The 27,456-nt window shown below is 48.7% G+C and overlaps 2 protein-coding genes across 5 annotated transcripts in view; one reads left to right on the forward strand and one right to left on the reverse strand.

Moving 5' to 3' along the window:
• The window catches only part of SLC22A15 (solute carrier family 22 member 15), an 85,280-nt gene that overhangs the window by 20,989 nt on the left and 36,835 nt on the right, over window positions 1-27,456 (forward strand). For 3 of the 4 annotated variants that reach the window (XM_075559829.1, XM_075559836.1, XM_075559811.1), the window contains exons 3-4: window positions 24,012-24,144; window positions 24,842-25,006. In XM_075559829.1, coding sequence (XP_075415944.1) covers window positions 24,012-24,144; window positions 24,842-25,006 — 298 coding nt within the window. Of the gene's footprint in view, window positions 1-24,011; window positions 24,145-24,841; window positions 25,038-27,456 lie in introns of all 4 variants that reach the window. The other variant, XM_075559820.1, reaches the window with a different exon arrangement.
• Window positions 721-3,598, reverse strand: LOC142458880 (pyruvate dehydrogenase E1 component subunit alpha, somatic form, mitochondrial-like). Its single transcript, XM_075559847.1, has one exon. It carries the CDS (start codon window positions 3,496-3,498, stop codon window positions 2,335-2,337), a length of 1,164 nt encoding a protein of 387 aa, XP_075415962.1. The 5' UTR covers window positions 3,499-3,598; the 3' UTR covers window positions 721-2,334.

The raw sequence follows: 27,456 nt of genomic DNA on the forward strand, positions 1-27,456 counted from the left end.
TTGGCTACCAGTGTGCTTTTCCAGCCTCCTTCACCATGCTTGCCACATGATCTGCCAGCCACACAGGGCCTGCAGAGGTTGTAGAGGGAAGAAATTTGACTAACTGGGTTGCCACAGACTCAAACCAAACCAAATCCACTGCCCTTGACTCCCAGTGACCCCTCTGTGGGTCTCCAAGACTGTAACTGTTTACAGGAGTAGAAAGCCATCTTTCTCTGGGGGGGCTGGCTCACCATGTGCATCACAGCCCAACGTGAAAATGCTATACCACCAGGGCTCTAGGGTTGCCTCAGGGCCTGGTAAAAAAATGCCTTGCTGGGGAGGAGTGGAGTTCTTAGAAGCTGCTAGTGCTCGCTCATAGGGATCCAATAGGACAGAGTAGAAAGCCTCATCTTTCTCCCACAAATGGCTGACCTTGCTGTTAGGAGTCCAACTCATAACCCTCCACCTCACCAGGGAGCTCCCTTGTATGGTTAGAATTTTTCCCATTTTATTTAATAAAGATTATTCAAATCTGATTCGTCATCAGTACCCCTTCTACAATTTGGCATTAATTTATGGTTCTTGCCAGAACCATTCTAGGCTATGATTGTCCCAAATGATGATTCCTTAACTCCAGCAATTTCTCCACTTACCACGAAGCATTCTGATTCTTACTGTAAACAAGGGCCCATTCAGTCAGTTCATCTGTCCATCAGCATGCACTCATGGTTTCCTATTAATTTCAATCATTATAATTCATGGCAGTCCTTTATTTTTTATTAGCATATACTTCACAAATCACACAATTCAATAGCTCAATCATATTAAGTAGTGTTGTACAATCATCACCAGTCTTTAGAACATTTTCCTCTTTCTTGTACTCATAGTTATCAGCTCATGTCCTCCCCAAACTTTCCTGCCACCCCCTCAAGGAACCATTAATCCAGTTACTGTAGATTTGCCTATCATGGATTCCTTATACAAAAAAATTCAAAAACAAAAAAAAAAACAACTTAAGTAAACAGAGAAAAACCAGAATCAAAAGGAGAAAATATTGAAAAGTACAATTTAAAATGGGTCAAAAGGGAGATCAAGTGATAAGGTGTTAAATTTTAACCTAACATATTTATTATATATTTAACCTAATGCATATATATTAACCTAACTGCATCTGCAACAATCTACTTCCGAAGGCATTCTACTAAATAGCAAGGCTTATTCACATCCCTGGTCTACAGAGGGAATTCACCAGAGGCTTAACCCATATATATTTCCCCTTCACCTTTTTTTCTTTTTTAAACTGAAAACAACTTTAAAACAAAGGAGGGGAGATCAAATGATGAGATCTTACATTTTATGTCTGCCACAATCTACACTGCAATGCTGCCTGATAACAAATCCTTAATTATTTTGGTGCTAAAATTATCCCCCATTTACCAGTGGGAACCTCTTCAAGCTTGCTCCCTTGTCGTTTCTTGTCTTAATTAAAATATTTTGAGCAAATTATCGATTTGTATGTAGCTGCAAGAAGTAGCACAAGGCAATCACGTGTACCCCATAACCAGTGTCTCCCAATGCAACCAGGGCCTTGGCAGGAATGGTAAAGCCAGACTATCCCAGGCCATCACCACAGGCTCCTTCGGCAGCCACCTCCACTCCCCGACCGCTCCCTACTACACTTGGGACCCCAGGTCTCCACTGCTCTCTATGCACTATAATCTCCTGTGGTACCATTTTATCATTTCAAGACTTTCAAAAATCAGAATCATAGTCTGAAGGGATTGGCTTTTCCACTCAGCATAATTGCTTACAGATGCTTGTAGGTTGCTGTATATCAGTAGTATGTATTTTTATTTTCAGGCGTCCAAATATCCCTTTAATGTGGATCGTATGTAGTATTGTGTGTGTGTTATTGTTTGAAGTGAACTTGTTTGTCACAAGACTCCAAGTCCACATCAGTTTCACTTTCCTCCTTTTTTCTTTAAGCCCCTCAGACCACTGTTTAGGTTTGAGGGCTAAGGAATCTGGAGGGATTTTTATTTATTTATTTAGAAAAGAGACTGTTTACATAGCCTATCTTAAGAAATGGAATCAACAGTATCCTAGTCAACCCTTTATATCTGTGGTTCTCCCTCTCCCCTTCCTCAGTAGCCTTTCCCTCCCTGTCCGTTCCCATCCAATCCCTGGTTATCAAAGCCTTATCTTTTATTAATATAAACTACGTTCCTTTTTCTATCGTATGGCGTGTTACTGAAAGCCTTATCTTTAAAACAAACACACAAAATTTCTCTTTGAAAAACACAAAGTTGGTGGTGACAATCTGGTAAGAGATTATTTGCACGTGGTTTCCCGTTAACTGACTGACTTGAATTTAATCCACTGGTTTGCACCACGCACTTCAAAAGGCGGGTCGTTGCTGTAGATGTGGTATCCCAGTTCTTCCAGAGGCGGTTCCGGATCTGCTGTAGCAAACTGGGCTGCATCCTCGATTTCCTTCCTCACTTCCACGTCGATTTCCTTGAGTTCTTCCACGCTGGCGAGGTCGTTGTTCACCATCCTGTCCTTGAGCAGCATAATGGGGTCGCTCTTACTTCTGACTTCCTGGATTTCTTCCCGGGTACGGTAACTGACTCCGGGATCGCTCATGCTGTGTCCGTGGTAGCGGTAGGTCTGCAGCTCCATCAGGATGGGCCCCTTCCCAGCTCTGCAGTGGGCGGCTGCAAACTTTGTAGCCTCGCGGACGCACAGGACATCCATCCCGTCTACCCGGAGCCCCGGAATAAAGTCCCCTCGCTTGTAGTAGTCGGTGCTGGCGGCTGCTCTCTCCACAGACGTTCCCATTCCATAGCGGTTGTTTTCACAGATGAAAATACACGGTAGTTTCCACAAAGCTGCCATATTGTAAGCTTCGAATATCTGGCCCTGGTTGGCAGCACCGTCCCCGTAGAGGGTCAGGCAGACTTCATCTTTGCCGTTGTACTTGCAGGCCAGAGCGATTCCAGCCCCCAAGGGCACCTGAGCGCCCACAATGCCGTTGCCCCCGTAGAAGTTCTTGGCATACATGTGCATCGAGCCCCCTTTCCCCTTCGCACAACCTCCTCTGCGTCCAGTTAGCTCGGCCAGGATCTCTCGGACGGTGAGCCCCCGGGTGAAGGTGAAGCCGTGAGCCCGGTAGGCAGTGATGAGATGATCCGTGGGGTTGATGCCGGCCTCGAGCCCCACACAGCACGCCTCCTGCCCATCGCACAGGTGGCAGAAGCCGCGGATGATCTTCTGCTTGTACAGCTGGTCGGCCTTCAGCTCCAGGCGGCGCACGGTCTGCATCATCTTGTAGTAGCGGAGCCCGTCCTCCCTGGTGAGCACGGCGGTCTCGGGCGGGCCCTCCTCCAGCCGGTGAAGATCGCATTTCTTAATCTCGAAGGTCGCGTCACTGGCAAAGCTGCGGGATGCCACCAGCACTCTGCGAGCTGGCTTCAGGGCGGCGCCCGCCAGCACGCGGGAGACGGCGGCGAGCATCTTCGGGCGGCGGGCGGCGGGCGGCGGCAGCAGTCGAAAAGGCCCAAAGCGCGCAGCCCCGAGTGTTCTCTCCACGTCTCCGTCAGGCCGAGCGTCTAGAGCGCCTGCGCGGCGCGCTGCAGATGACGTCACGCGCTGCGTCGGCCGCCGACCAACCAGCACGGCTTCTCGGTCGGGCCACGCCCCCGTAGTTCCGCTCCAAACACGGAGCCTGTGAGTGGATTGCGACTCCTGGCAAACTGACCCGGCGGGCGTCCGGGGCGTGCCGAGACGGCCTGCCGGAGTACCAGGCCTCATCTTCCCGCCGAGTGGCTGGTGGTTTCGAACTGCGGTTCCTGCGATCCAGACCGACGCTTAACCGCTGCGCTACCAGGGCTCCATGCCGATTTCTAACGACTCGAAGGGCAGGGTAGAACTACCCCTGTGAGTTCCTGATGTAACTCTTAACGGAAGCAGCACGTTCTTTATTCCACCGCGCAGCTGGTGCTTTCGAACTGCTGACCTTGCAGTTAGCAGCCTAACGCCAGAGGCCTGCTAGTGTGTGATTTTTTTTTTTATTGTTAAGACATAGTCGATGGCATGGGAGAAACCCCAGGAGCTGTCTGCTGTTTCTAGAGGTTGGCTATTTTGAGTCCAGCTGCTACCGACACGCATATGCATGTTATTGTGTGCGCCTGGACTTCGTTGCTCGGCCAATTCCCAGGAGTGCAGTGGCTAGGTTGAAGGGGAGTTGCATGTCCAAGTTTTAAAGGAACTTCCCAATTGTTTTCTACACGGGTCGCGTGCTGTTTGCATTTCAGCTATGTGGTCTCCCTGTCTTTCCTAGCATTGATGTCGTCACTATCTACTTTAACTATGAAGAAATTCTGGAGAAATTCCATTTTTACCTGTTTCTCCATGAGCTTTCTGAAGCCCTCTCTTATTACAGCAAAACACCCACCAATTCAACAATTTCTGCATATTCCATACAGTGACGTTGATTAGGTTCTTCAGGTGATCCAGTCATCTCATCCTCCTTTTCTGTTTCTCCTCCATCGACGTAAACTCATTTTCCCCTAAGCTTCCCATCCAAATGCTAAACTTGCTGTCAGCAATTTGACCTCACATAATACACCTTTTTAAAAGAGCACAAAGATTGCAGTGTGTGTAGACTGTTGTCCGGTTTAAAGAAGACTTCAGGGGACATTTTTAGCTAAGGCTTCAGGATTAAAAATTATTTTAAGGCAGTACTTCAGGGGTTTCATCCAGTTCCAATAGATCCAGAAAGTCTGGATTCCATGAAAATTGGAATTTGACATCCCCTTCCCCTCCTTTTGAGCAGGGTTCTTGTACAGACTCTGAGTACTTTTTATTTCCGTTCCTTTGACAGGTGTGTGGTGATACCTCATTGGGGAATTAATTTACATTTCCTATTGGCCAATGACATTTAACCTTCTCCCCGCCCCATGTCCTATTTGCCATCTGTATATCCTTTTTTGTGAAGTGCCTCTTCATGTGCCTTGCCTTCCTTTTATGTGACTATTTCTTCTTGTGATTGTTGAGCTTTGAGAGTTCTTTTTTCATTTTCAGTATTTGTCTATTGTCAGATACGTAGTTTGCAAATATTTTTCACCATTCTGTAGCTTCTCTTTTCATCTGTTAGGATCTTTCACAGAACAAAAGATCTTTGTTTTAATAAAGCCCAGTTTACCTCTAAATATTTTGCTCTTGAGGATTGTGCTTTAGGTGTAAAGTCCAAGAATGCTTTTCTTAACCCCCAACTTCAGAGAGTGTCTCTTATGTTTTCTTAAATATTTTATAGGGTTTCATTTTATGTGTAAGTCTGGGAATTCAGTTCTGATTTGTTTTTCCTTTTGCTCCAGTGTTTGTTGGAAAGGTTGTCCTTCTTTCATTGGATGGCTCTGGAAATTTTGACAAAACTCAGTTGGATTTATCTGTGGGTCTGTTTCCAGATTATAAGAGTGCTGGTAGTATAGTGAGTTATGTGTTACACTACTAACCACCAGGTCTTTGGTTCAATCCCACCAGCCACTCTCTTGGAGAAAGATGAGGCTTTCTGCTCCTGTAAAGAGGAATTATCTCAGAAACCTACAGGGGCAGTCTACTCTGTTCTGTAGGGGGCACTATGAGTCAGAATCAACTCAGTGCCATGGAGTGAATTTCTGGATTAAATGCTGTGATCCACTGATTTAGGGTCTACCCCTCTACCAATAACACAGCCTTGCCTTTTGTAGTTAATAATAGACTGGTTCCTTCCATTGCATTCATCTTCGCAAGCTTGTTTTAGCTATTCTAATTCTTTTGCTTTTCTATATAAATTTTAAGGTAATTTTGTCTGTGGCTATCAGATATTTTTAGGAGTTTGGTAAGAGTTGTGTATATCAATTTGGGGATAATTGATGACTTCATTATATTGAATCTAATACATGAACACTATACGTGTTATTTAGATCTTCTTTATTTCATTATTTTGTGACTTTTGTCATGCATGTCCTGTACATATTTTTAAAATTTACATCTAAGTTTTTCATCTTTTTGGAGCATTTGTAACAGGTATTCATTTTTCATTTCATGATCCGCATGTTGTTCTTTGCTAGTCAGTAGAGGGAAGATAACTTTTTTGCATGTTTTTCTTATGTCATGTGACTTTGCTTAACTCGCTTATTAATTATCGTTGTGGGTTTTTTAAATTTTAAGACTTCTTGAGATTTTTCTGGGGCTCATGTAAAAAATAGGGATATTTTAATTTTTTATTTCATCTTCTGCCTTTTATTCCTTGTGCTCTGACTAGAGCTGCCAGCACTAAGTGGGAGGAATAAAGTAGTAAGAGTCTTTGTCTCCTTCCTAATCGAATAGGAAGAGCATGCAGTCTTTCACCAGTGGAGATGTAGGGGGGCTGTGGATTAGGCGCTGCTAGCTGCAAGGTGGATGGTTCAAACCCAGCAGCTGCCCTCGGGAGAGTGTTCATATTACCTGCTCTGATAAAGATTTATAGTCTCTGAAACCCTGTTTTGGGTCACTGTTAATCAACTCAGTGGCATTAAGTTTGGTTTTGACTTGGGTACGATTTTGTAGATGTTCCTTTGTTTGTTTTTTAATAAGTTCAAATTTTGTTCATTGCATATCTGCATCCATACCTGTAATCATGTGATTTCCTCCCCTTCACCTCTGAACTTGATAACTACAGTTTAATTATCTAATAGTGAACCATCTCTGGAAGAAACCTTATTTGGTCATGGCATTTAAGTCCTTTATAAATTGCTCCATTCTATTTACTAATATTTTTGTTAAGGATTTTCTCTTTCTATAGTCATGAGAGGCATTGGTTTGTAGCTTTCTTTCCTGGTCTGGGTTTGGTGTCAGGGTAATATTAGCTTCCTGTGATGCATTTGTACGTTTTTCCTTCTGTTTTCTAAACCAGCATGGATAGATTCGGTGTTGATTCTTTGAATGTGTGGTGGAATTCTCCTGGGCACTTATCTGGACTTGCATAGTTCTCAGCTCCCCAACAAACCCATTGCCAACTGATAGTGAAAGTGAATTTCAGACCAAATCCTAGCACACGGTTCAACACTCCCTAAATACTTATTACCAAGGAACCACCAAACCAAACCAAACGAACTTGCCTTTCAGACTTCAGAAAACCCACCTCTCTGGTCTTGTGGACAATGTGATCATTGCTCGTGTGAAACCTCCGGTTTTCAGAGGCAGGACACTCCGCAGCCTTTCTCAGGCCGATAGAACCTGCCAGGACCCACAGTTGGCTCAGGACAGGAGGGAAATGTTAGTTATCCCGGCGCACTGTCCGAGTGGGGAAAGAGAACAAGCAGTAGTGGATTTTCTCACAAGTGCACACAAGGGTGCTGAGGGTCTCTCAGATACATTAAACTAAAAATAAAAGAAACGAACCCATGCATTTTGAGTACCTTAAATTTCCCTAACTCGACAAAATAATAAAAACTTATAAATTATCAAGGGTTCATGAGGGAGGGGGAGTGGGGAAGGAGGGAAAAATGAGCTGATACCAAGGGCTCAAGTAGAAAGCATATGTTTTGAGAATGATGACAACAAATGTTCCAATGTGCTTGACACAATGGGTGGATGTATGGATTGTGATAAGAGTTGTACGAGTCCTCAATAAAATGATTTTAAAAAAATTCACTATAGCCATTTCTGATCTGCATCATTGCCAGTCCTCAGGCTGCTTTTAATTAAAATTTAAGTGAGACACCCATTGCTAACACAGACTTGCAATCGCTCTGCCAGCGATGGGCTTTGAAGTGAAGGCCATCTGGCCACGGCGGGCTTGCAGCACCGTGATGAAGGATGACCTAAGTACCATCTAGTGCGTAACGTAAATTAGATGTCACAGCAGCGCTGTGCTTCAGCACTGTGGCCACTCAACAGGGCGTAATGGAATTGCATTAAACGGCTACTGCTGAACACGACAATCGGAGCTCTTTTAGGCATTGCAGTAGGACACCCACTATTGACCGGTGTTCACTGATCAGCTACCTCTTGCCTGATGCTAGAGAAGACGCCGACAGAAGGGAGGACAGCCCTCCGCCCCCCTCCAACTCAGGTCCCTGCAGCACATAGGAACGCTTCACTGCACGCTGAGGGAAAAGCAGGGCCGAGTTGGCCAAAGGGCCAGACCGAAAGCACTTCAAACCTGCTACTATGTACACGCAGGAGAAATGGAATGACACGGCGCCCTGACAAATACAGCACATGTTTGCATCAGTGAGGAGGAGGAGGAGGAGGCCCCCAGGCCGAGCAAGCTCTCCCCTCCCTTCCCTGCCTGTGATCGCGATGGCCACGTTTTCCTTCTTCCTGCGGGCTTCAAGCTCAGTCACGGCCTGGCTTCTCCCCGGTGAGTTTTCAGATATTTTATCATGTTTAAGGGGAAAGTGCACACAACAAATTAGGTTTCCCATTTACCAATTTCCACACAGATTATTCAGTGACGTTGGTTACATTTTCCACAGTGTCCTCATGGACCCCGCTCTGCTTGTTCCATTTCCAGGACTCTAGTTTCCCTGACCCCTGCCTTCTCATCTTTGCAGAAGAGCAGTTTTTGACCACTTGGGCCCCTGTCGTTGATTTTCCTTTTTAGCAAAGCTGGTGGCTCATGGGTGAGACTTTATGAGCCAGTCCGTTGGGGAACTACCAGTGACTCCAAGGGGACATTTGCTTTCAGGAGAATGTGTCTCTCAGGGCGGCAGCCTCTCGTCTGCCCTGCCCAGTAAACGTGGACGTTCCCCTCCATCTGGTGTGGTTTCGCTCCGTCTCCAGAGCTGAGTGTTCCTTTCAGACAGCCGCAGCTCCAGCAGCCACCCCTCCCCAGAGGCTCTGGTGTCGCTCTCTGACTGCACTTAGAGAGACCTGAGAAGGGCTCCTCAGGAGCCCGGGTGGCAGCGTGATTACAAGCTGGGCTGTGAGTCGCAAGGTCGACATTTCGAAATCACCAGCGGCAACTTGGGAGAAAGACGGGGCTTTTCCCTCATTTCAAGAGAGACAGTCTCAGAAGGCCACAGGGGCCGTTCCAGCCTGTCCTGTAGGGTCACAGTGAGTCGCATACAGTCAATGGCAGCAAGTTGGTTAGCTAGGAAGAAGTGTCGAGTTCTGGCTCCCATGGATGGTTTAGAATCTCTTATTTACCCACAGCCCTTTTTTTTTCGAGGGGCAAATAAAGTGTCCACCTCGGGCACTATGGGCTCACCCTTCAGCACACGTGAGCCTGCGATGAGTTCGCACAGTCTGCGTCTGTCTTGAGTACTTGAGTACGGATGTCTGCTTGGACGATGTTTCAAGCTCCGGGGTGGAGTGGGGCAGGTGGAGGTGTGACTGCCAGGTGTCCTGTGGATTGTATGCACTGAGGAACTGCAGCCACAGAGGGGCGACTCCAGCGGCAGCCAGGACCAGCCAATGCCTCTCAGGAGCTGCTGGGCTGCACTCTGCAAACTGAGGGATTCTTTTTTAGTGAGTGGGGTGGTGGTGGTGGGGGTGGTGATGGTGGTGGTGGAGGAGGTGGTGGTGTAGTGGAGGTGGAGGTGGTGGTGGTGGTGGTGGTGGAGGTGGTGGTGTAGTGGAGGTGGAAGTGGTGGTGGTGGTGGTGGAGGTGGTGGTGGTGGTGGTGGTGGTGGTGGTGGTGGAGGTGGTGGTAGTGGTGGTGGTGGTGGTGGAGGAGGTGGTGGTGTAGTGGAGGTGGAGGTGGTGGTGGTGGTGGTGGAGGTGGTGGTGGTGGTGGTGGTGGAGGTGGTGGTGGTGGTGGTGGTGGTGGTGGTGGTGGAGGAGGTGGTGGTGTAGTGGAGGTGGAGGTGGTGGTGGTGGTGGTGGAGGTGGTGGTGGTGGTGGTGGTGGTGGTGGTGGTGGTGGAGGTGGAGGTGGTGGTGGTGGTGGTGGTGGAGGTGGTGGTGGTGGGGGTGGTGGTGGTGGGGGTGGTGGTGGTGGTGGTGGTGGTGGAGGTGGTGGTAGTGGTGGTGGTGGTGGTGGAGGTGGTGGTGGTGGGGGTGGTGGTGGTGGGGATGGTGGTGGTGGTGGTGGTGGTGGAGGTGGTGGTGGTAGGGGTGGTGGTAGGGGTGGTGGTAGGGGTGGTGGGTAGTGGTGTGGAGGTGGTGGTGGTGGTACAGACCCAAAGCAAAACCTCCGTTTCAGTTCTTAGCAGCCGTTCTCTTTTGAAGACCTCTCCAGTCTCTCTGTTGTTCCCCCAGATCCCTCTCGGTGGGCTTATTAAGATGGGAGCCCGAGCTCAGCAGTAGGTGGCGAAGAGCCTCAGTGTACAACCTGCGGGACATGGATAACACTTGTTTGACAGCGACTCTGATTGAAATTAAGTTACTGTAAGAGCAATGCTTAAAACAAATTAAACAAGTGCACAGTTCTTGTTGACCCATCCAGTTACAATCCCCGGAACGAAATATCGAGGCACCCAGTCCCCAGGACTCTCTAGGTCAGGGGTGGGGAGCCGGTTTTCCTGCCAAGGGCCATTTGGATATCTATGACATCATTCATGAGCCATACTGGTCAGACATTTAATTAACTCGCTCCTAAGGTGGTGGCTGAAATTGCTGGTCTTTAGTGAGGCGGTGATATTGGCTGGTATTGATGATTTCTCGGGCCTAATAGGGCCTGCGGGTGGTTGTTCCCACCGCTGCTCTTGGTTAAGGGGATTGTGCTCAAATGCACCTGCAACAAAGAAGCCCCACCCGGTAGGTACCTTACGGCACTTAGGTCAGATCCAAAAGATGTGATTATACAGGATTATCCGTGTGATGAACTTGACATTGAATGCAATCATTAAAGAAAGAAACCCCACCAAACCTTTCATCTTAACTATTCTACATTGAGCTAATAGCCATCGGGGTGAATTTATGTAGCCAATTGCTGTCTGCTCTATTCCGATTATTCCCTGAGCTCTGACTCATTCACAGAGCACAAAATATCACGGAGACACACAATTACCGTGCTTAATTAATGTTTGCCACCAGAAAGTGTAAGGGTGGAATCTTTCATATCATTGTGGAGGTTGAAGAACTGAAATTGACTGATTATTATCCTGAGATTAATATATGTTCCCCAAGTCATACCCTGGGGTCAAAAGACAAGAGTATTAAAACCAGCTGAAAAATTCACCGCAGTAATTGCTTTCGGGGCTTTCTTTTTAAATGCCTCCTGCCTTCGCCTGTGCTGCTGATGGCGATAGCCCACACACTTCACCCAGTAAGTGGTAATTCAGAGTGACAACTACATAGAAATGAAGCAAGTTAGTTAATCACCATGAAACTGTTCCTGAAATGCCCTGTCCAAGTACTCCTTCGTCACAGGAGGGCCTCCAACGATCTTGGTTTCTCCCGAGCGAGATGTTACGGGAGAAAGCCGGTAATGCTTTTATGGGGCCTGCTGGAGGGCGAGCGAGGGAAGGGCTGACGGTTGATAGGGGTCTTTCCTGAAGGACACAGCATTTTGCAAAGCAAAGTAGTCGCCTGCTCACCTCCTGTGCAGGGCCTCCAGGGACGCAGGGGACCTGGGAACTCTTGTGCCCGTCCCAGCCCTGCAACACCGACCGACAAGCTGGGAGTCCAGGCAGGCCCGTGGCACCTGCCGGGCGACACAGGTCCCTTCACAGCAGGACGTTGTGAAGCAGGAGCTCTGGCACAGTGGGCAACGACATGTCTAGCCTGCCCCTGAGCAGCCAGGAGGAGCTGCCCGTTGCCATCTCTTCATGGTTGGGTGGACTGTGAGCTCCATGGGACTCGTGGGCAAGTCCACCTTGTGGAAGAGCCACACACCTGGCTGCCGGGGAACGGGGGTGGGGGGTAGGGGGAGGGAGCCCTGCCAGGCCCACTGCCTGCTCTTGTTGCCATTAGGTGCCATCGAGTCGATTCCACCCCATAGCCACCCTGTGCACAGCAGACCACACCGCTAGCCCGGGGCTGTCTGCACAGCTGCCCCCTGACTTGTGCGCCATTGTTGCAGCCACTGTGTCAGTCCTCCTTGTCGAGGCCCTTCCTCATTTCTCTGCCCCTCCACCTTACAAACCTGGTGCCCTCTCCAGCCCCTCCTGGTGTGTGGGTTCCTCGATGTGCTCTGTACCGCCCACTGCAAATCCCTCAGCACGTCACCCCACGTGCTTCCCTCAGGAGGGGTCATCATGGCCACGCTGCGTCCGCCATGCCGGCCGCGCGCGCGCACAGGGTATGTGCACTGGCACCGCTTGTACGGTCTTCCAGCTTCGCGAGCCGAGATGCCTTCCTTCGGCCACAGTTCTCTCTCTCCTCGGATCTTCTGGCGAATGTGCCAGTTGAGTTCACGCCCATCTATCAGATTGGCGATGGGCACACTCGAAACCCCACAGGTCCCAAATCTTGCACCCACCCACTTTGCCAGAATGCCAACCTACGACTCCAGGGAAAGACTGACCAGTTAGGCAGTGACCCACATGCCCAGAGGCACCGCACGTGCCACGTGTGAAGCTGCAACACTGACAGGTGGCGAGATATCTGCAAACACTTGATTGGCTCTGGCAGGCAACTTGGTCAGGTATTTGATTTTTTCATTACTGTTTTAAAACTCAATCTAATTTTGTGTTCCTCTATTGTTCTTATATAAGTGTTAATAAAAGAGCATTGTCTCTCCATATGGTATATGTATATACAATCTGTATAGTATATAATCTATATATATGTATATACATGTATGTATATACATATATCTATTGAAAGAGAGATACAAATCTTTGGAAGTTGGTTTTCAAATACTTTCTCCTCTTCTCCCTCACCGTGGACCTTCTCCCTGTTAGCTCCCAGGCACATCATCCACGTAACTCTAACATTGGACATTCCTGTCCTCTCCTCCCCCCTCCTTTCCACCAGCCCTTGGATCCATTACGGAGTATTAGGTTTTATCACTCCTTTTAATATTCAGCTTACCTGAGAGGTAAAGAACGCTAATTCTTTAGCCCGCCCCCTTGCAAAACAAACCAACCAAAAACTCTGCCGCTGATTCGATTCCGATCCCTGGTGGCCCTGTGTAGGGCTTCCGAGACCGTCGATCTTGATGGGAGCAGATACCCTCACCTTGCTCCAGAGGTGGGAAGCAAAGACAGTGTGGGGAACAGCCCGGCGACGCTTGCCCAGCCGCTCCACCAGGGCGCTTTCTTCTTTAGCCAGTGTACTGTGACGTCAGTGCTTGTAACTTCACACACTCAGGTAGGACTCCTAAAACACCACTTTGATCCAGAATTGTAAGACTTAACTAATCCCAGCATACAGTGTTCACAGAATGAGATTTGGAGATAGGCAGCTTGTCAGCAGATCCAAGCTCAGTGCTGAGTCTGCTGCGAGTGTGGGCAGGCGTCAGAGCTATGTGAGCTGTGATCTTGACAATGGAATAATGCTAGCAAACACCTTCCCCAAAGATGGTCCTGGGGGCTAGTTAGAAGGAGTTTTCTGCACAAGTTGCTTGCCGCTCCCTGCGTCTTTCATCACTCAGGTGTTGATGGTGTCTTTAGGGATTGTCATACTTGTGCCATGTGAAAAGCAAGTCGCTTGATTTGTGATCTTCCATAATGCTTAAGGTGGGGCCGTTTCAAGCTAACCACCCACCAGCAGGTCCGCTCTGCCTCTGAGCCACCCGACGGCGGGGCGGAACTGCTCTAGAGGGTCTCTGAGCCTGTAAACCTGTACGGGAGGAGGAAGCCTCATTGTTCTCCCGCACAGTGGCTCTTGGATGTCAACTGCTGACCTTGCCGTTAGCATCCCGAAGCACAACCTACGACTTCAACTTGATTGTAAAAACACTGTGCTGTGCCCTTTAAAACTGACCTTCACGTTTCATTCAGTCCGTGGTGGTTCTGTCGACCCCAGTGACAGCAAGTAGCACCTATTCATGATGGCGAGGCCCAGACTTCACCTCTGAACCCCAGATGCAGACTCACGTTGGCCCCTTTCTCTTCTCTGGGGCCCCACCTTGTGCAGTCCCTGCCGGGGTCGCTGGACTGGCCTTTGACAGGCCATCCTCTCTGCACTGCTTGGAGAGCACCTTTGTCTGTGTGTGCTCAGACTCTTAGCAGTGTGAATCCAAATATTCAGCAAAGACTGCAAATAGGTCCGTAATACTCAGTTGCCGTAACTCTGTCTTAGCTCCCTCCACTTCTGTCGTCTGCATCTCCCCTCTTTGAGAGCTCGCAGCCTCTCTGCACTCACCTGGCTCTGCACTCACCATGGTTTTTGCCAGGTGTGTGTTCCATCCATCTTTTATGCTTCAGGCACTTGCTGCTGTTGGTGTCTGCCCTCAGTCGGGCCAAGTTCCCTCTGAGCTCTGTTTCTTAAGGCGAGTGAGCGATTGTACCAGGCCTTTGCACGCTGCGCTCAGTCTCCTGTTGAAAGAACTTATGAAATAGCGCCCACCTCGTGAAGTCACCCTGCTGGTGGCCATGACGCATGGAAACAGAAATGCAGGTGTTGGCTATAAAACAAACTCAGACTTGGGCAGGTCGGCCTGAGAGACTGAACATTTTCTGACTCTAGTTCTTCCTGTTACGTTAATGGATGGGAAAGGAAAAATGGGTTTTCTGCTTTTTACAACATGCAAGTCATTTTCAGTATGAAATGCATTAGTGCAATAAGAATAGTCATTCTGTGTCTTTGGAATTTGGCCTAGCTTAAAAAAAATAATTGGAGATGGATTGCTTTCATAATCCCGAGCCAGTTAAGTGCTTCCGTGATGTAGACTGTTTTCTTTGTTTCTGCCTTTCTTTCTTCCTGTTGCCATCAGGTCGATTCCGATTCATAGCAACCCTGCAGGACCAGAGTCTGACTGCTCCCGAGGGCTCCCCAGGCGGTAAACCGATGTGGAAGCCAACTGCTACTTCTTTTTCCCAGAGAGCAGCTGGCGGGTCTGCACCACTGGCCTCTCGGTGGGCAGCCAGGCGCTTAGCTAGGGCACCACCAGGGATTTTGGAAAGCTGCACGCAGGGCAGTGAATTGGTTCCAGCCAGGGTCCCTATCTTCCACCAAACGACCTCTTCCTGAATGAGTCTGGTCAGGTGGGGGAAGATACTGAGAGGATTCATCTGTGAGAACTTGTGGCCTGCCCTCCCGCTGCATAGAAAATTAGCCCTCTGAGAAGCAGGAAGGGGGTTCTCACTATCAGCCAAAAGCCGTGCGCACCATCTGCACAGTGAACTTCCTGGACCCAGAAGGCAGCGGTGACCTCAGAGGAGCCGCAGCAGCAGAACCAGGAGCCAGAGCATGGAACAGAGTGAACTCCCAGCCCTTGGAGCAAGTACAACTGAGTGCTTATGGGCAGGAGGCTGGCTTGGGGAGTGGGGTAACTCGGGGCACTTAATTGGGGAAGCTGGTTGCTGGCCCACTGAGCTGGAGCTGAGTGCCTCTGGGCTGTGGCTTGTTGGAGTAGGATGCCTCTGGGCACTTGAGTAGAAGCTGACCTGGATATCAGCAGATCCACATAATGTTACCACAGAACTGCATTAAAAATGTGCTGAAAAACATGAATATGTACAGTAAGTTAGGGGGCTGAATTTGCTGGACAAAGATGCTTAAACTGAATGCGTTTGGGCTTAGGTTTACAGAGGAGTGATGTCCTTTGGGGCACTTATTAGCACACCCGTAAGAACTTTGTAACACTTTCTACATAACTCTTACCCCAAGAATTCCTCACTGGCATTATAACCTGTTCACTTCCTTAATAAAGCCTTCCACCGTGAGTGTTGTCTGCGAGTGCCGTGTGGCCACTGCAATGGGCATTAGAACCCAGCGTGAGACAAGACGAGCTACGGTAAGCATGCTGCAGCATCGTTGTTAGGGTTATCCTAGGTCACGTTTCTGATGTCCCGGTGATCTCCTCATTAGGTTCTCCCCTTGTACTGAGTAATGATGTCAGAGTTTAAGAACAACAAAGGAGACAGGAGTGGAGCCTTGCCCGGTGGGTGACCACTTTCCAAACTCTGAAAATAGGTAACCCGGTCGTTTCCCAAGTGCTACAGAGAGCAGGGTTCTGTAACTTGGCAAAGTGAAACTCTTTGGCTCACATAGTAGATAAATATTTTACCCATGCCGGATGCTTTTCAAGTCGAAAACATTTCAACGAAACTCTGCCCTGTCCTGGGGATAGGGTGGTGACGTGGAGCGTGCAAGCTGAGGGGCACCGCGCCCCCATCATGCCCTCGTCACCCACATCTGGCCTCGGGTCTCCCATTCTCTTATTGCTTCTTTAATATTTGGTGATGTCTTTCCTTTCATCCGAAAAATCAGTTCCTACCTGCATTCCGGGAAAAGCAGGGAGGTACATTAGCCCAGTGATCCTCAATCTGAAGACAAACTACTGGGGATTACTCTGACAGTTGGGGCTGGTGGCCTGAGGAGCAGAATTTGGCACTTGCTGGTCCAACGTCCCTTGGGCGACTTCTTAAAAGTGCCCTTGAAGTGAACAGGTGCACAGTTGTCGCAGGCAGGTATCATCGCCTTTCCCGTCAAGTGTGGTCCACGGATCAGTGGGTTATTGAGTAGCTAGGCACAGCCTTCCTTTAGTGATGAAGCATCACACGCGTCAGCGCGCGCCTCAACATCTCAGCCACATGTAGACTGTTAGCAAGCTGGCAGAATTCAAGAGGTCGGAGAGGCAAGGCCAAAGTTGCAGACCAGGTTTCACAAGCACGAAAACACAAACAGTAAGCACACGAAACACATAAATGCCAGTGTTTGAACTTCAGAGTTTTCAAAACAAGCACACCTGGTCCTTGTTTGCTGGTCCTGGTACAGAACGGACCGCTCTGCGGCACATGCAGCCTGTCTTTTCTAGAAAGAACCGGTGCTCCGTTCCTTGGTTTCTTTTTTATACCTGGAACTCTATCTCCATAGACCCCCCGTCATGGATGTGAACTGCTGCGATCCGATTATCCGTGCATTCCAAATAGATTCTCTTTTTTTTACAAAACAAAAATTTCTTTTTTGATTATCAGAGCATTTCATGTCTTTTATGGGAGACTTAAAAATATACTATCTATCCTTTCTTGTGAAGGACTTCTTAGCACGAGCTGATCTTTTGTGATGATGATAAGTCATATTACAGGTCATATTACAGAATCTGCTAATGAGAACCTTGAAGTGGTTGAATCCTGTGTGGAGCAGAGGGAGCTAGAGGACCTGAGGTGGAAGACAAAGAGGATGGTGATCTGAGACGGAGTCAAGTGTTCCAGATGGAGATTTTAGAAGCGATAACAGTTATTGACAAGGGCAAGGTTCACGACAGGGCCTGCCAACCTGGGTGCCCATGGGACTCACTGGCAAGCTGAACAGAATACAATGCTTGGGCCCTACCCAAGCTTTCTCGGTGACGGAAGGTCCTTTCAGCTTCTGCCTTCGGCATCCCTAATGTGTGGTCCAGAATGCAGCCCCAGCATTTGCATTGACCTTCTAACCTGGGCATGGGGAATGTCCAGCCCGTGGGCCTTATGAAGCCTGTACGGCCATCAAAGCCAGCTAGCATCACACATCTCTTCGCAGAGAAGCAGCGCCAGCCCCATGTTAGAAGTGAGTGAATTAAGTGTGTGACTGGTATGGCCCGTGATGGTCTTCTGACTATCCAACTGGCCCCTGGCAGAAGGCGGCTCCCCAGCCCTGTTCTGCATAGTGGGGCGATGCAAGAACACAGGGTGAGTCAGCTGTCTCCCACGGCAAGGTCATAGAAGCTGCCACTCCATGCTTTTGTTGACACCTTTGCCCACAGTCTCGCTGTGAAGCAGATTGGGACAGTTAGTCTTCGTTCCCTATGCCCAGGTGAAACATTCTGTCCTTGTGGAAGAAGGGAAGCCCGGCTGTTTTGCAGTAAGGGAGCTTCTCTGCCGCAGAGGAGAATGGAGGTGGTAAGAGGACCTTTAGGGAGCGGGTGGTTTGAAGTCGGGAAGTGCTAATGGGGGATGGAGTGGGGGCATGGGGGGGGGGATAGTATCCCTTCCATCCCATACTCTTGGGTCAATGGATGTAAAAGAGGGAGAAGCCTTCAGTTAGGTAGATGCTGGTCACTGAGCGATTTCCTTTGGGGACAGCCTGGGATGGGGCAAGAATGGGAGATCAAGCACACGGGATTTTCCTGATGATGATACTCATTTCGCTACCCACCACCCACCTCATGGCTTCGTTTTCCCCCTCACTGGTATACATGCCAACATCATAAGTCACTGCCCTGCAAAGACCCTCAATTCCCTGTTACTTCTCTCCATAGCACTGTAGGCACGCCCAACTCTGTACAAGCTTCCCTGTGCCCACGTCTTCCATATGCAGTGGATGACTAACGGCTCAAGTGGGTTTTCAGCAGGGCCTGGCAGTCGTGCAACGTTTCTCTAGAGTGTGTCCGGCCCACTCCTGAGAGGACCAGTGGGGACTTCACTACTGTCCCAATGAAACTAGCACAAGCAGCCATCAGCCAGGGGTCCTCCTCTGAAAATAGGCAAGCCCTCTGACAGGGGCGGTCTGCCGCTTCTGCGCAAGGCTGAGAGCCCGCCGCTGCCCTGGACGCTCCAGCCCATTCTCTCCTTTTTCAACTACGTCTCTCCTCAGGTCCCGCTCTTTCCCTGCTGGGTTGTTGGCACCGATGTGCACCCAGGCTCTGGGACAGCCATTAAAACAAGCAACAAAACTGCCCGCTTTTCTTTGTCCTCCCATTCCTGTGCACACCATCCCCACTTTGTGGCTTTCTTTCACAGTAGAACTTCGTGAAGCCGTTGTCTACGCCTCCGACGACTTCAGCTCCTCAGCCTCCTCCAACTCTTCAGCCCCCCCCGTTCCCCCAAGCTGGCTTCCATTCTCACTCTGCTGACAACGGTCTGTACGGGCCATTGCTTCCAACCGCGGTGCTCGAGCCCCGCCCTCTTCTTACCTGACCTTGGAAGTAGCTCCTCTCTGTGACTCAGGTGTTCTCCTGTAGCCCCCTGACAACCCGCCCCCACCGCCACCCTGTTTGCCTGTGTGTAAGGGTCCTTGTCCGCTCTGATTGTGAAAATGAATTGCCCTGGGCCCTAGTCCCGAGTCTCTCCCCTACCACGTCCCATCTGTAGTTTCTTGACCCTTCATGATCAGTGGGCCTTTGCCTTGGTTTTCCTGAGCTGGGCTGTGATTTAGGGTTAATCACTGGATGCCTAGCGCTGACTAAGCCTCGCACAGCATGATGGCATCCCTCATGGCCACGTGGTGCCACTGATGAGAGCCCTGAACACAGTGCCCGGAGGAACTGAGTCATTCCAGTGAATTATAGGATCCAAAGGAGCAGTGGGATTAGAGGGACCCCTAAGGGTTCCTGTGGGAGCAGGTGATCCCCGGGATGGAAAAGAAGGCATAAAACCAAATAGGGGGCCGAGTGGTGTGAAGTCATGCGGACTCGGGGGTTTGGGGCTGGCCCCTGCTGACCTTGTCCTGGGCTGCTAGGGGCAGGGTGAAGGCCTGGGCCTGGTCTACATGGGCCACGTGGGTTTCACCAGAAGAGGACGCAGAAGCTAAGATTTCCACAGGACCCAGTGGCTTGGAGAATGGGTTTTGTCACCTACCACGTCACTTGGTGTCAGAAGTGGGCAATCTTAGATGATCTTGGGATGTCCTAGAATCATCTTAACCCGTGTGTGCCCCAAGTGGGACTCTTTCCTCCCATCGGCCTGGCATCCCTGCACTTTCTCCATCTCCAGAAGTGTCACCACCCTCTATGGAGTTGCTGAATTTAACGGCTATGCCCAGACCTTGATTGACTTCTCTCACTTCCTGTCAGTACATCCATTTATCAGCCAACCATTCAGTTCCGCCCCCAACACACACCCCAGGTCCCCATCATTCTTTCCGCCGCCTTCACCCTAGCCCCAAGCCACCTTTCTCTCTCACCTACCCTGGTGTCACACGGGCCTCCCCACTTTCTCTTGTCACGGTCCAATCTCTGGGAGGGGGAGAGCACGCATTAAACACATCCGCCTAGTAACTCGGTACCTCCCTCTGCCCTCGATTAAAATCCCGGCTCTTTACCTTGGTCCATGTGTGTGATCTGATGCCAGCCGTGTCCCTGGCCTCCTCTGTGCCACCACCACTGGGGACAGACTGTGTGTCTTCACCTGGGTCCTTGCGCTTTCGCTCCCGTTTCCCGAGGAGCCACTTCCAGTCCCTCCAGGTTGCAGTGTCACCTCCCCAGAGAAGCCGTCCCTCCCAGCGTCTCCCACGCGCTTACCTGTTCATTGTCTGTCTTACTCAATGAGAAGAGGGGCCTGGTCCACCTTGGCCATGTTAGCGTAGTCGTGAGCTGCTAGTAGAAGCTAACCCGTTGTTGACCACTCGCAATAAGTAGGTTTTTGGTCTGTGTGGGGTCCTATCATTTCCATTGTCATCTCCCATGTACTTATGACTGTCACCAAGAGGAGTGACTTCTTGATTCCCGTTTCTTTCTTTTTAGGCTTTAAATGGTTTTATTGGCATATAACATCACACAATTCAGTAGTTCAGCTACATCAAGAGGAGCAAGAAGAGGTATACGGTCATCACCACCTGCAGTTTTAGAACATTTCCTTCATTCTTTTATTCTTTAAGATCATTTTATTGGGGACTTGTACAACTCTTATCACGATCCATTCATCCATCCATTGTGTCAAGCACATTTGCACATTTGTTGCCATCATCATTCTCAAAACACTCTCTTTCTACTTGAGCCCTTGGTATCAGCTCCTCATTTTTCCCCTCCCTCCTGGCCCCTCCCCCCATGAACCCTTGATAATTTGTAAATTATGATTACTTTGTTATATCTTACACATCCTATTTCTAAGAGCAATAATTCTCTTGTTACCTCTTCCTAATCCATGAGGGGCTGGAGCAGTGGTTCTTAACCTTCCTAATGCTGCGACCTTTTCATACAGTTCCTCATGTTGTGGTGACCCCTAACCATAAAATTATTTTCGTTGCTACTTCATAACTGTCATTTTGCTACTGTTTTGAATCAGGTGACCCCTGTGAATGGGATCATTTGATCTCCAAAAGGGTCGCAAACCACAGGTTGAGAACCGCTGGGCTAGGGAAACCAGCTAATTAGCTCTGGTAAAAATGACATGTGAAGAATGGGAGATGTCAGAAGTCAAACAACATTAATTAGCGAGGGGTCATTTGTGCTTGCTGCCTCCTGACCCTGAGCCTCTTCGTTTGGTTTTGTTTTTGCATAGAGAGATCCAGAAGCTGCCTTGTCCAGGCCTTTTTATCAGTGGAGTCTTGCAAGAGACACAGGGAAGAAGAGGCATTGGGGGCGATTTGAGCCACAGACAGAGATAGGCACCAAGTTCTCTGAGAAGTGGCTCTTGATAAAGCCGTCTTTGCTGGCTGAGGGCAGCTTGGGCATGGGGAGAAGGGCCGATTCTGTGAAATTACCTCTCTCACACAGATGGACGTTTTATCCTGATCACCAGAGATTACTGTAACACGTTTCGAGCCAGTGTTTTAGATCATGGTGTTTTGAACATAGGATAACTGCTTTCCTTTGGAGTTTTCCAGTTGCCCAGATGTGGGGGTCATTGATACTCCAGGGTGTTGAGCCCACCACCTTGACGCAGAAGAGACTCCTCTCCTGGCCTCCACTGGGCCATGTAGTGTGTTACCAGGAAAATGGCGTTGAATGGGCATGCCCCTCCTGTCTCAGGAAACATGACGTTTAGATTAAGGAATACAGTGGACAGATGTGTAGACTATTCACTATGAAATGCTGTGTCCAAAACTGTTACATGTATCAAGTACTAAGGGAACTGTTACATGTGTCAAGTACTAAGGGAACTGTTACATGTATCGAGTACTAAGGGAACTGTTACATGTGTCGAGTACTAAGGGAACTGTTACATGTGTCGAGTACTAAGGGAACTGTTACATGTGTCGAGTACTAAGGGAACTGTTACATGTGTCGAGTACTAAGGGAACTGTTACATGTATCGAGTACTAAGGGAACTGTTACATGTGTCGAGTACTAAGGGAACTGTTACATGTATCGAGTACTAAGGGAACTGTTACATGTGTCGAGTACTAAGGGAACTGTTACATGTATGGAGTACTAAGGGAACTGTTACATGTATGGAGTACTAAGGGAACTGTTACATGTATGGAGTACTAAGGGAACTGTTACATGTATGGAGTACTAAGGGAACTGTTACATGTGTCGAGTACTAAGGGAACTGTTACATGTGTCGAGTACTAAGGGAACTGTTACATGTGTCGAGTACTAAGGGAACTGTTACATGTATGGAGTACTAAGGGAACTGTTACATGTATGGAGTACTAAGGGAACTGTTACATGTATGGAGTACTAAGGGAACTGTTACATGTATGGAGTACTAAGGGAACTGTTACATGTATGGAGTACTAAGGGAACTGTTACATGTGTCGAGTACTAAGGGAACTGTTACATGTGTCGAGTACTAAGGGAACTGTTACATGTATCGAGTACTAAGGGAACTGTTACATGTATGGAGTACTAAGGGAACTGTTACATGTGTCGAGTACTAAGGGAACTGTTACATGTGTCGAGTACTAAGGGAACTGTTACATGTATGGAGTACTAAGGGAACTGTTACATGTGTCGAGTACTAAGGGAACTGTTACATGTATGGAGTACTAAGGGAACTGTTACATGTGTCGAGTACTAAGGGAACTGTTACATGTGTCGAGTACTAAGGGAACTGTTACATGTATGGAGTACTAAGGGAACTGTTACATGTGTCGAGTACTAAGGGAACTGTTACATGTGTCGAGTACTAAGGGAACTGTTACATGTATGGAGTACTAAGGGAACTGTTACATGTGTCGAGTACTAAGGGAACTGTTACATGTGTCGAGTACTAAGGGAACTGTTACATGTGTCGAGTACTAAGGGAACTGTTACATGTGTCGAGTACTAAGGGAACTGTTACATGTATGGAGTACTAAGGGAACTGTTACATGTGTCGAGTACTAAGGGAACTGTTACATGTGTCGAGTACTAAGGGAACTGTTACATGTATCGAGTACTAAGGGAACTGTTACATGTGTCGAGTACTAAGGGAACTGTTACATGTGTCGAGTACTAAGGGAACTGTTACATGTATCGAGTACTAAGGGAACTGTTACATGTGTCGAGTACTAAGGGAACTGTTACATGTATGGAGTACTAAGGGAACTGTTACATGTATCGAGTACTAAGGGAACTGTTACATGTATGGAGTACTAAGGGAACTGTTACATGTATGGAGTACTAAGGGAACTGTTACATGTGTCGAGTACTAAGGGAACTGTTACATGTGTCGAGTACTAAGGGAACTGTTACATGTGTCGAGTACTAAGGGAACTGTTACATGTGTCGAGTACTAAGGGAACTGTTACATGTGTCGAGTACTAAGGGAACTGTTACATGTATGGAGTACTAAGGGAACTGTTACATGTATGGAGTACTAAGGGAACTGTTACATGTATGGAGTACTAAGGGAACTGTTACATGTATGGAGTACTAAGGGAACTGTTACATGTATGGAGTACTAAGGGAACTGTTACATGTATGGAGTACTAAGGGAACTGTTACATGTGTCGAGTACTAAGGGAATGCATCTCTAGAGCCTCTGAAGGAAACTCTCCTTGGATTTTGTCCAAGGTGGGTGTTACAGTGAACCTGGGCCATTAGCAGGTCATGAAGAACCCTGGTGACGCAGTGGATAAAGTGCTTGGCTGTTCACCGAGAGGTGCATGGTTCAAATCTCCCATCTGCTCCACAGGAGAAAGAGGTGGTGAGCTTCCATAAAGACTCACAGCCTTGGGAAGGCAGTTTGACTCTGTAGAGCCACTGTGAATCAGAATGGACCAGACAGCAGTGGACTTAGTTGGCTGCGAGGTGAAGAAATTCCTGGGTGCTAGTTTTTGTTGTATATTTAGTCTTTTATTTTATTTCTATTTGGTATTTTAATAGCCGTGTCAATACATCTGTCTTCGGCGTGACCTAACCGTCTCTCTTTCTTCCTGCAGTGGTTTTTAATTGCCAACCGATCTTACAAAGTCAGTGCAGCGAGCTCCTTTTTCTTCAGTGGTGTGTTTGTGGGAGTTATCTCTTTTGGCCAACTTTCAGATCGCTTCGGAAGGAAAAAAGTCTACCTCGCAGGTAATCTCTGATGGCCAGCATCCATGAGCTGAGCAAGGGGACCGATTTCCTTCAGGCTCCCAGGAACTAAGGGGGACTCTTGGTTCTCCTCTGACAGCCACGGGGTGGCGGTGGGCTGGAACTAACTCAACAGCATCTGCCATGTGCACACAAAACCGATGTTTATCACCTTGGCAGGAGGCCAAGCCTCGGTAGAGTCCTTCTGGCCAAGCATATGTTAGTGGCCAGCACACCTGGTGCAGGTTAGATGTTGGCAGTATTCACATTTCATATATAACAGTGTGCTCTGTAACCTCCACACCCCAAGCGATGCCCTGTTTTTGAGGCGAAAAGTCAGAGATTGAGACAGTCTGCTAGATCCCTGGCCTCCTGTCTCTGCGGGATTCACTGAACATGAGCTCCAAGGGGCTCTGCATCGATTTCTTCACAGACGCAGTGCGAATGAAGAGGTTCACGTCCTGGTGGTGTCGCAAATAACAAAACACTACGTGATGGACAGAAATCAACTTGTAACCAAGAAAAGAAAAAAATTCAATTTTTCTTTATAGTTTCTAAGAAAAACTTGAGGGGGGCGTGTACCAGTTCAGACCATTTAAAGGCACGAGGACTCATGTTTACCAACTAATGGATATTATTTGTAATGCTCATCCAATGCCATTTTGCCTCTGAATAATCGAATGCTGTCTTCTCTTGCTAGGTTTTGCTCTGGACATCTTATTTGCTATTGCAAATGGATTTTCCCCCTCCTATGAGTTCTTTGCAACAACTCGCTTCCTGGTGGGCATGATGAATGGAGGGATGTCGCTGGTGGCCTTTGTCTTGCTAAACGAATGTGTGGGCACCGCCTACTGGGCACTGGCAGGTACTGCGCAAACCCCAGCGATCTGGAGATGGTGAGCAGCTCCAGAGACCCTGCTAGAGAGTCCGTTGAACCAGAAAACCCGGTTCCATTCAAGTGACTCCACCCAGCAGTTAGACTTGCTTTCTCTGACCGGGAATGAATTGTTCTATGAATACTCCCCTGCTAAGTCTCCCCCAGTTCATGCCTCAGTGGGCTAGTCATTGGCCTCAGGGACTGCCAACAGATGATTGTAGAGATAGATGACTTCCAGAAAGCAGTCACTATAGTTACTGTAACTGCCTTTACCTCACACTGAAAAAGAGCGCTGAAGTAGGAAATAGGGGAAACTTCCTTTTTGAAGCTTTCTTATTATATCTTATTAAATCTCTCTTTCAAAAAAAACCCCAAAACCTGTTTTCTTCAAGACAAGTCAGGAGAGAGTTCTAATGTAGAGGTTTTTAAGTAAAAAAAAGTTTTTTTTCCACTGTTTCCTTTTTTTATAAATGGAACCCATATTGTATATGGTTTTTAACTACCCTCTCACCTCAAGCACGGCGTCTGTGTAGTGAAAGAACAGCTTGAGAGGCTTATCGGGCTGGAAATACTGCCCGCGGAGAGTGACGGTGCCAACAAGCCTGCTCTCTGGGTGCTAAGTTTGCAGCAGTGCCGGGTTGTCTTGCGTTCCGTTCTGTGGAGGAGCCCTGAGAGAGAACTCCTGGTGTCTGGTCTCCATGTGGGAAGCCGCTTGATGGGGCAGCTTACAGGCAGGAGTCTAAGGAGTGGCTGCATGTTGGAGAGGTCCGCGCTCTTCGTCCTGAAGTAACGCACGGAGCCGCTGCATTGGTCTCTGTGTCCCCGGTAGAGTGCTCGGCATTGACCTGGGTCTGCTATGCCGAGCACTCCTGCCTTCACGTTACAGGTGAGGAAGCTGAGCCGTCACCCGTGTCCCTGTGCTCAGGGCTCAGGCCCTCGGGACTGCCTCGGGGCCTTCCCGCTGCGGAGGCCTCTCCTTGGGACCCGACAAGGGGGCCTCACACCAGTCCCGGCAAGGCTGACTGTGCTCTTTCACTGGTGGTGTGGGTGCTAGTGGATTGAGCTGGAAGGTAAAGGCCAAGTAAAAGAAACCGTGCTCCATTTCCTCTAAGCTCCATCCACCTTACAAGGTGAATTAAAACAAAGCAAAACAAGTAGATTCTGACTCACAACGACCCTCTAGGACAATAGCTCTTTCCAAGAGTAGAAAGCTTGTCTTTCTCTCGAAGAGCAGCTGGTGGTTTTGAACTGCTGACCTATGATTAGCAGCCCAGCCCGTAATTACCTTGGGGTAATTAGAGCCCATGTCACAGCTGCATAGCAATGCTTGGTGGTTCATTCCTTCTGTAACAAAGCCTTTTTCAACCCGCTGCCTTGTCCCCTGGCCCAATCCGTGGGCTAGGACCAGTGAGACTCTTGAGACACCAATTCCCATTGAGATTCTAGTGCATTTTTTCCAGTAATGGGGTGTCAGACCTGCTGGAATTTTCCAAGAAATTGGCATAAATAGAAGTCACTGCCACCCTGTCTGTACCCAGAAGAGGCCCAGGGGCCTGTGATTTCGGTTGTCCTGAGCTCCCAAACCTTGCTAGTAAGACAGCCTTGGGAGCGCCTGTATTTCATGTAGTCAGCACGTGCCCGCATCCAGCAGGTCTCATCTTAGTCCAGTCGCTCCGCGAAGGTGCTCTTGTGAGAGACAGTGTGCACCCCCGAGCCTGCCTTGTCCTGTTGCATGTGATGGACACAGAGGGACCTCCGGGTCTCCTGCTTCCTCGTCAGTCGCTAAAGCCAGTGACAGTCCTTGAGTTTCGGATTCTTATCCTTGAAGCTGTGTTATGATGAAGCTATTAAAATTTCTACAGCAATGATAAGGGGTGGGGTTGCTAAAGGAGGGGTGGGGTGGAGCATAACAACAGTAGAACCAGATGGTTGCCAAATTCAGTGTGAAATTCAAAGCGACTGAAGAGAATTTCCGGAAGGCCAGAGCTCGGACCTGCACCCAGGACAAAGGTGTGTTAGCTGCTGCAGCAGATGTGTGTGGGCTTACCTGCTCTCCGACGAGCCAAGGGCCCCAAGTCCTGTCCTGGGCTTTTCTTCCCAAGCTGCTTTCTCTCTTGCACAAGCTTTTGTAAATGCCGTGCTTCCTCAGGAGCATGGCCATTAAACGGTGTGCTACAAACTGCAGGTCAGCAGTTCAAAACCACCAGCTGCTCCACTGGGCAAAGGCTTCTTTCTACTCCCGTAAAGAGTCACAGTCTCTGAAACCCACAGGGGCGGCTCTTCCCTGCCCAGTAGGGTCACTCTGAGTCGATGGCAGTGAGTTTGTTTTTAGTTGGGTAGCTTCACGTAAGAAGCCCAGGCAGCGCTATGGGGTAGGCCGTGGACGGCTAACCATAAGGTCAGCAGTTCAAAACCCAGAAGCTATTGCAAGGAAGGAA

Source organism: Tenrec ecaudatus, chromosome 1 (genome assembly GCF_050624435.1).
Source record: "Tenrec ecaudatus isolate mTenEca1 chromosome 1, mTenEca1.hap1, whole genome shotgun sequence".
NCBI lineage: Eukaryota > Metazoa > Chordata > Mammalia > Afrosoricida > Tenrecidae > Tenrec > Tenrec ecaudatus.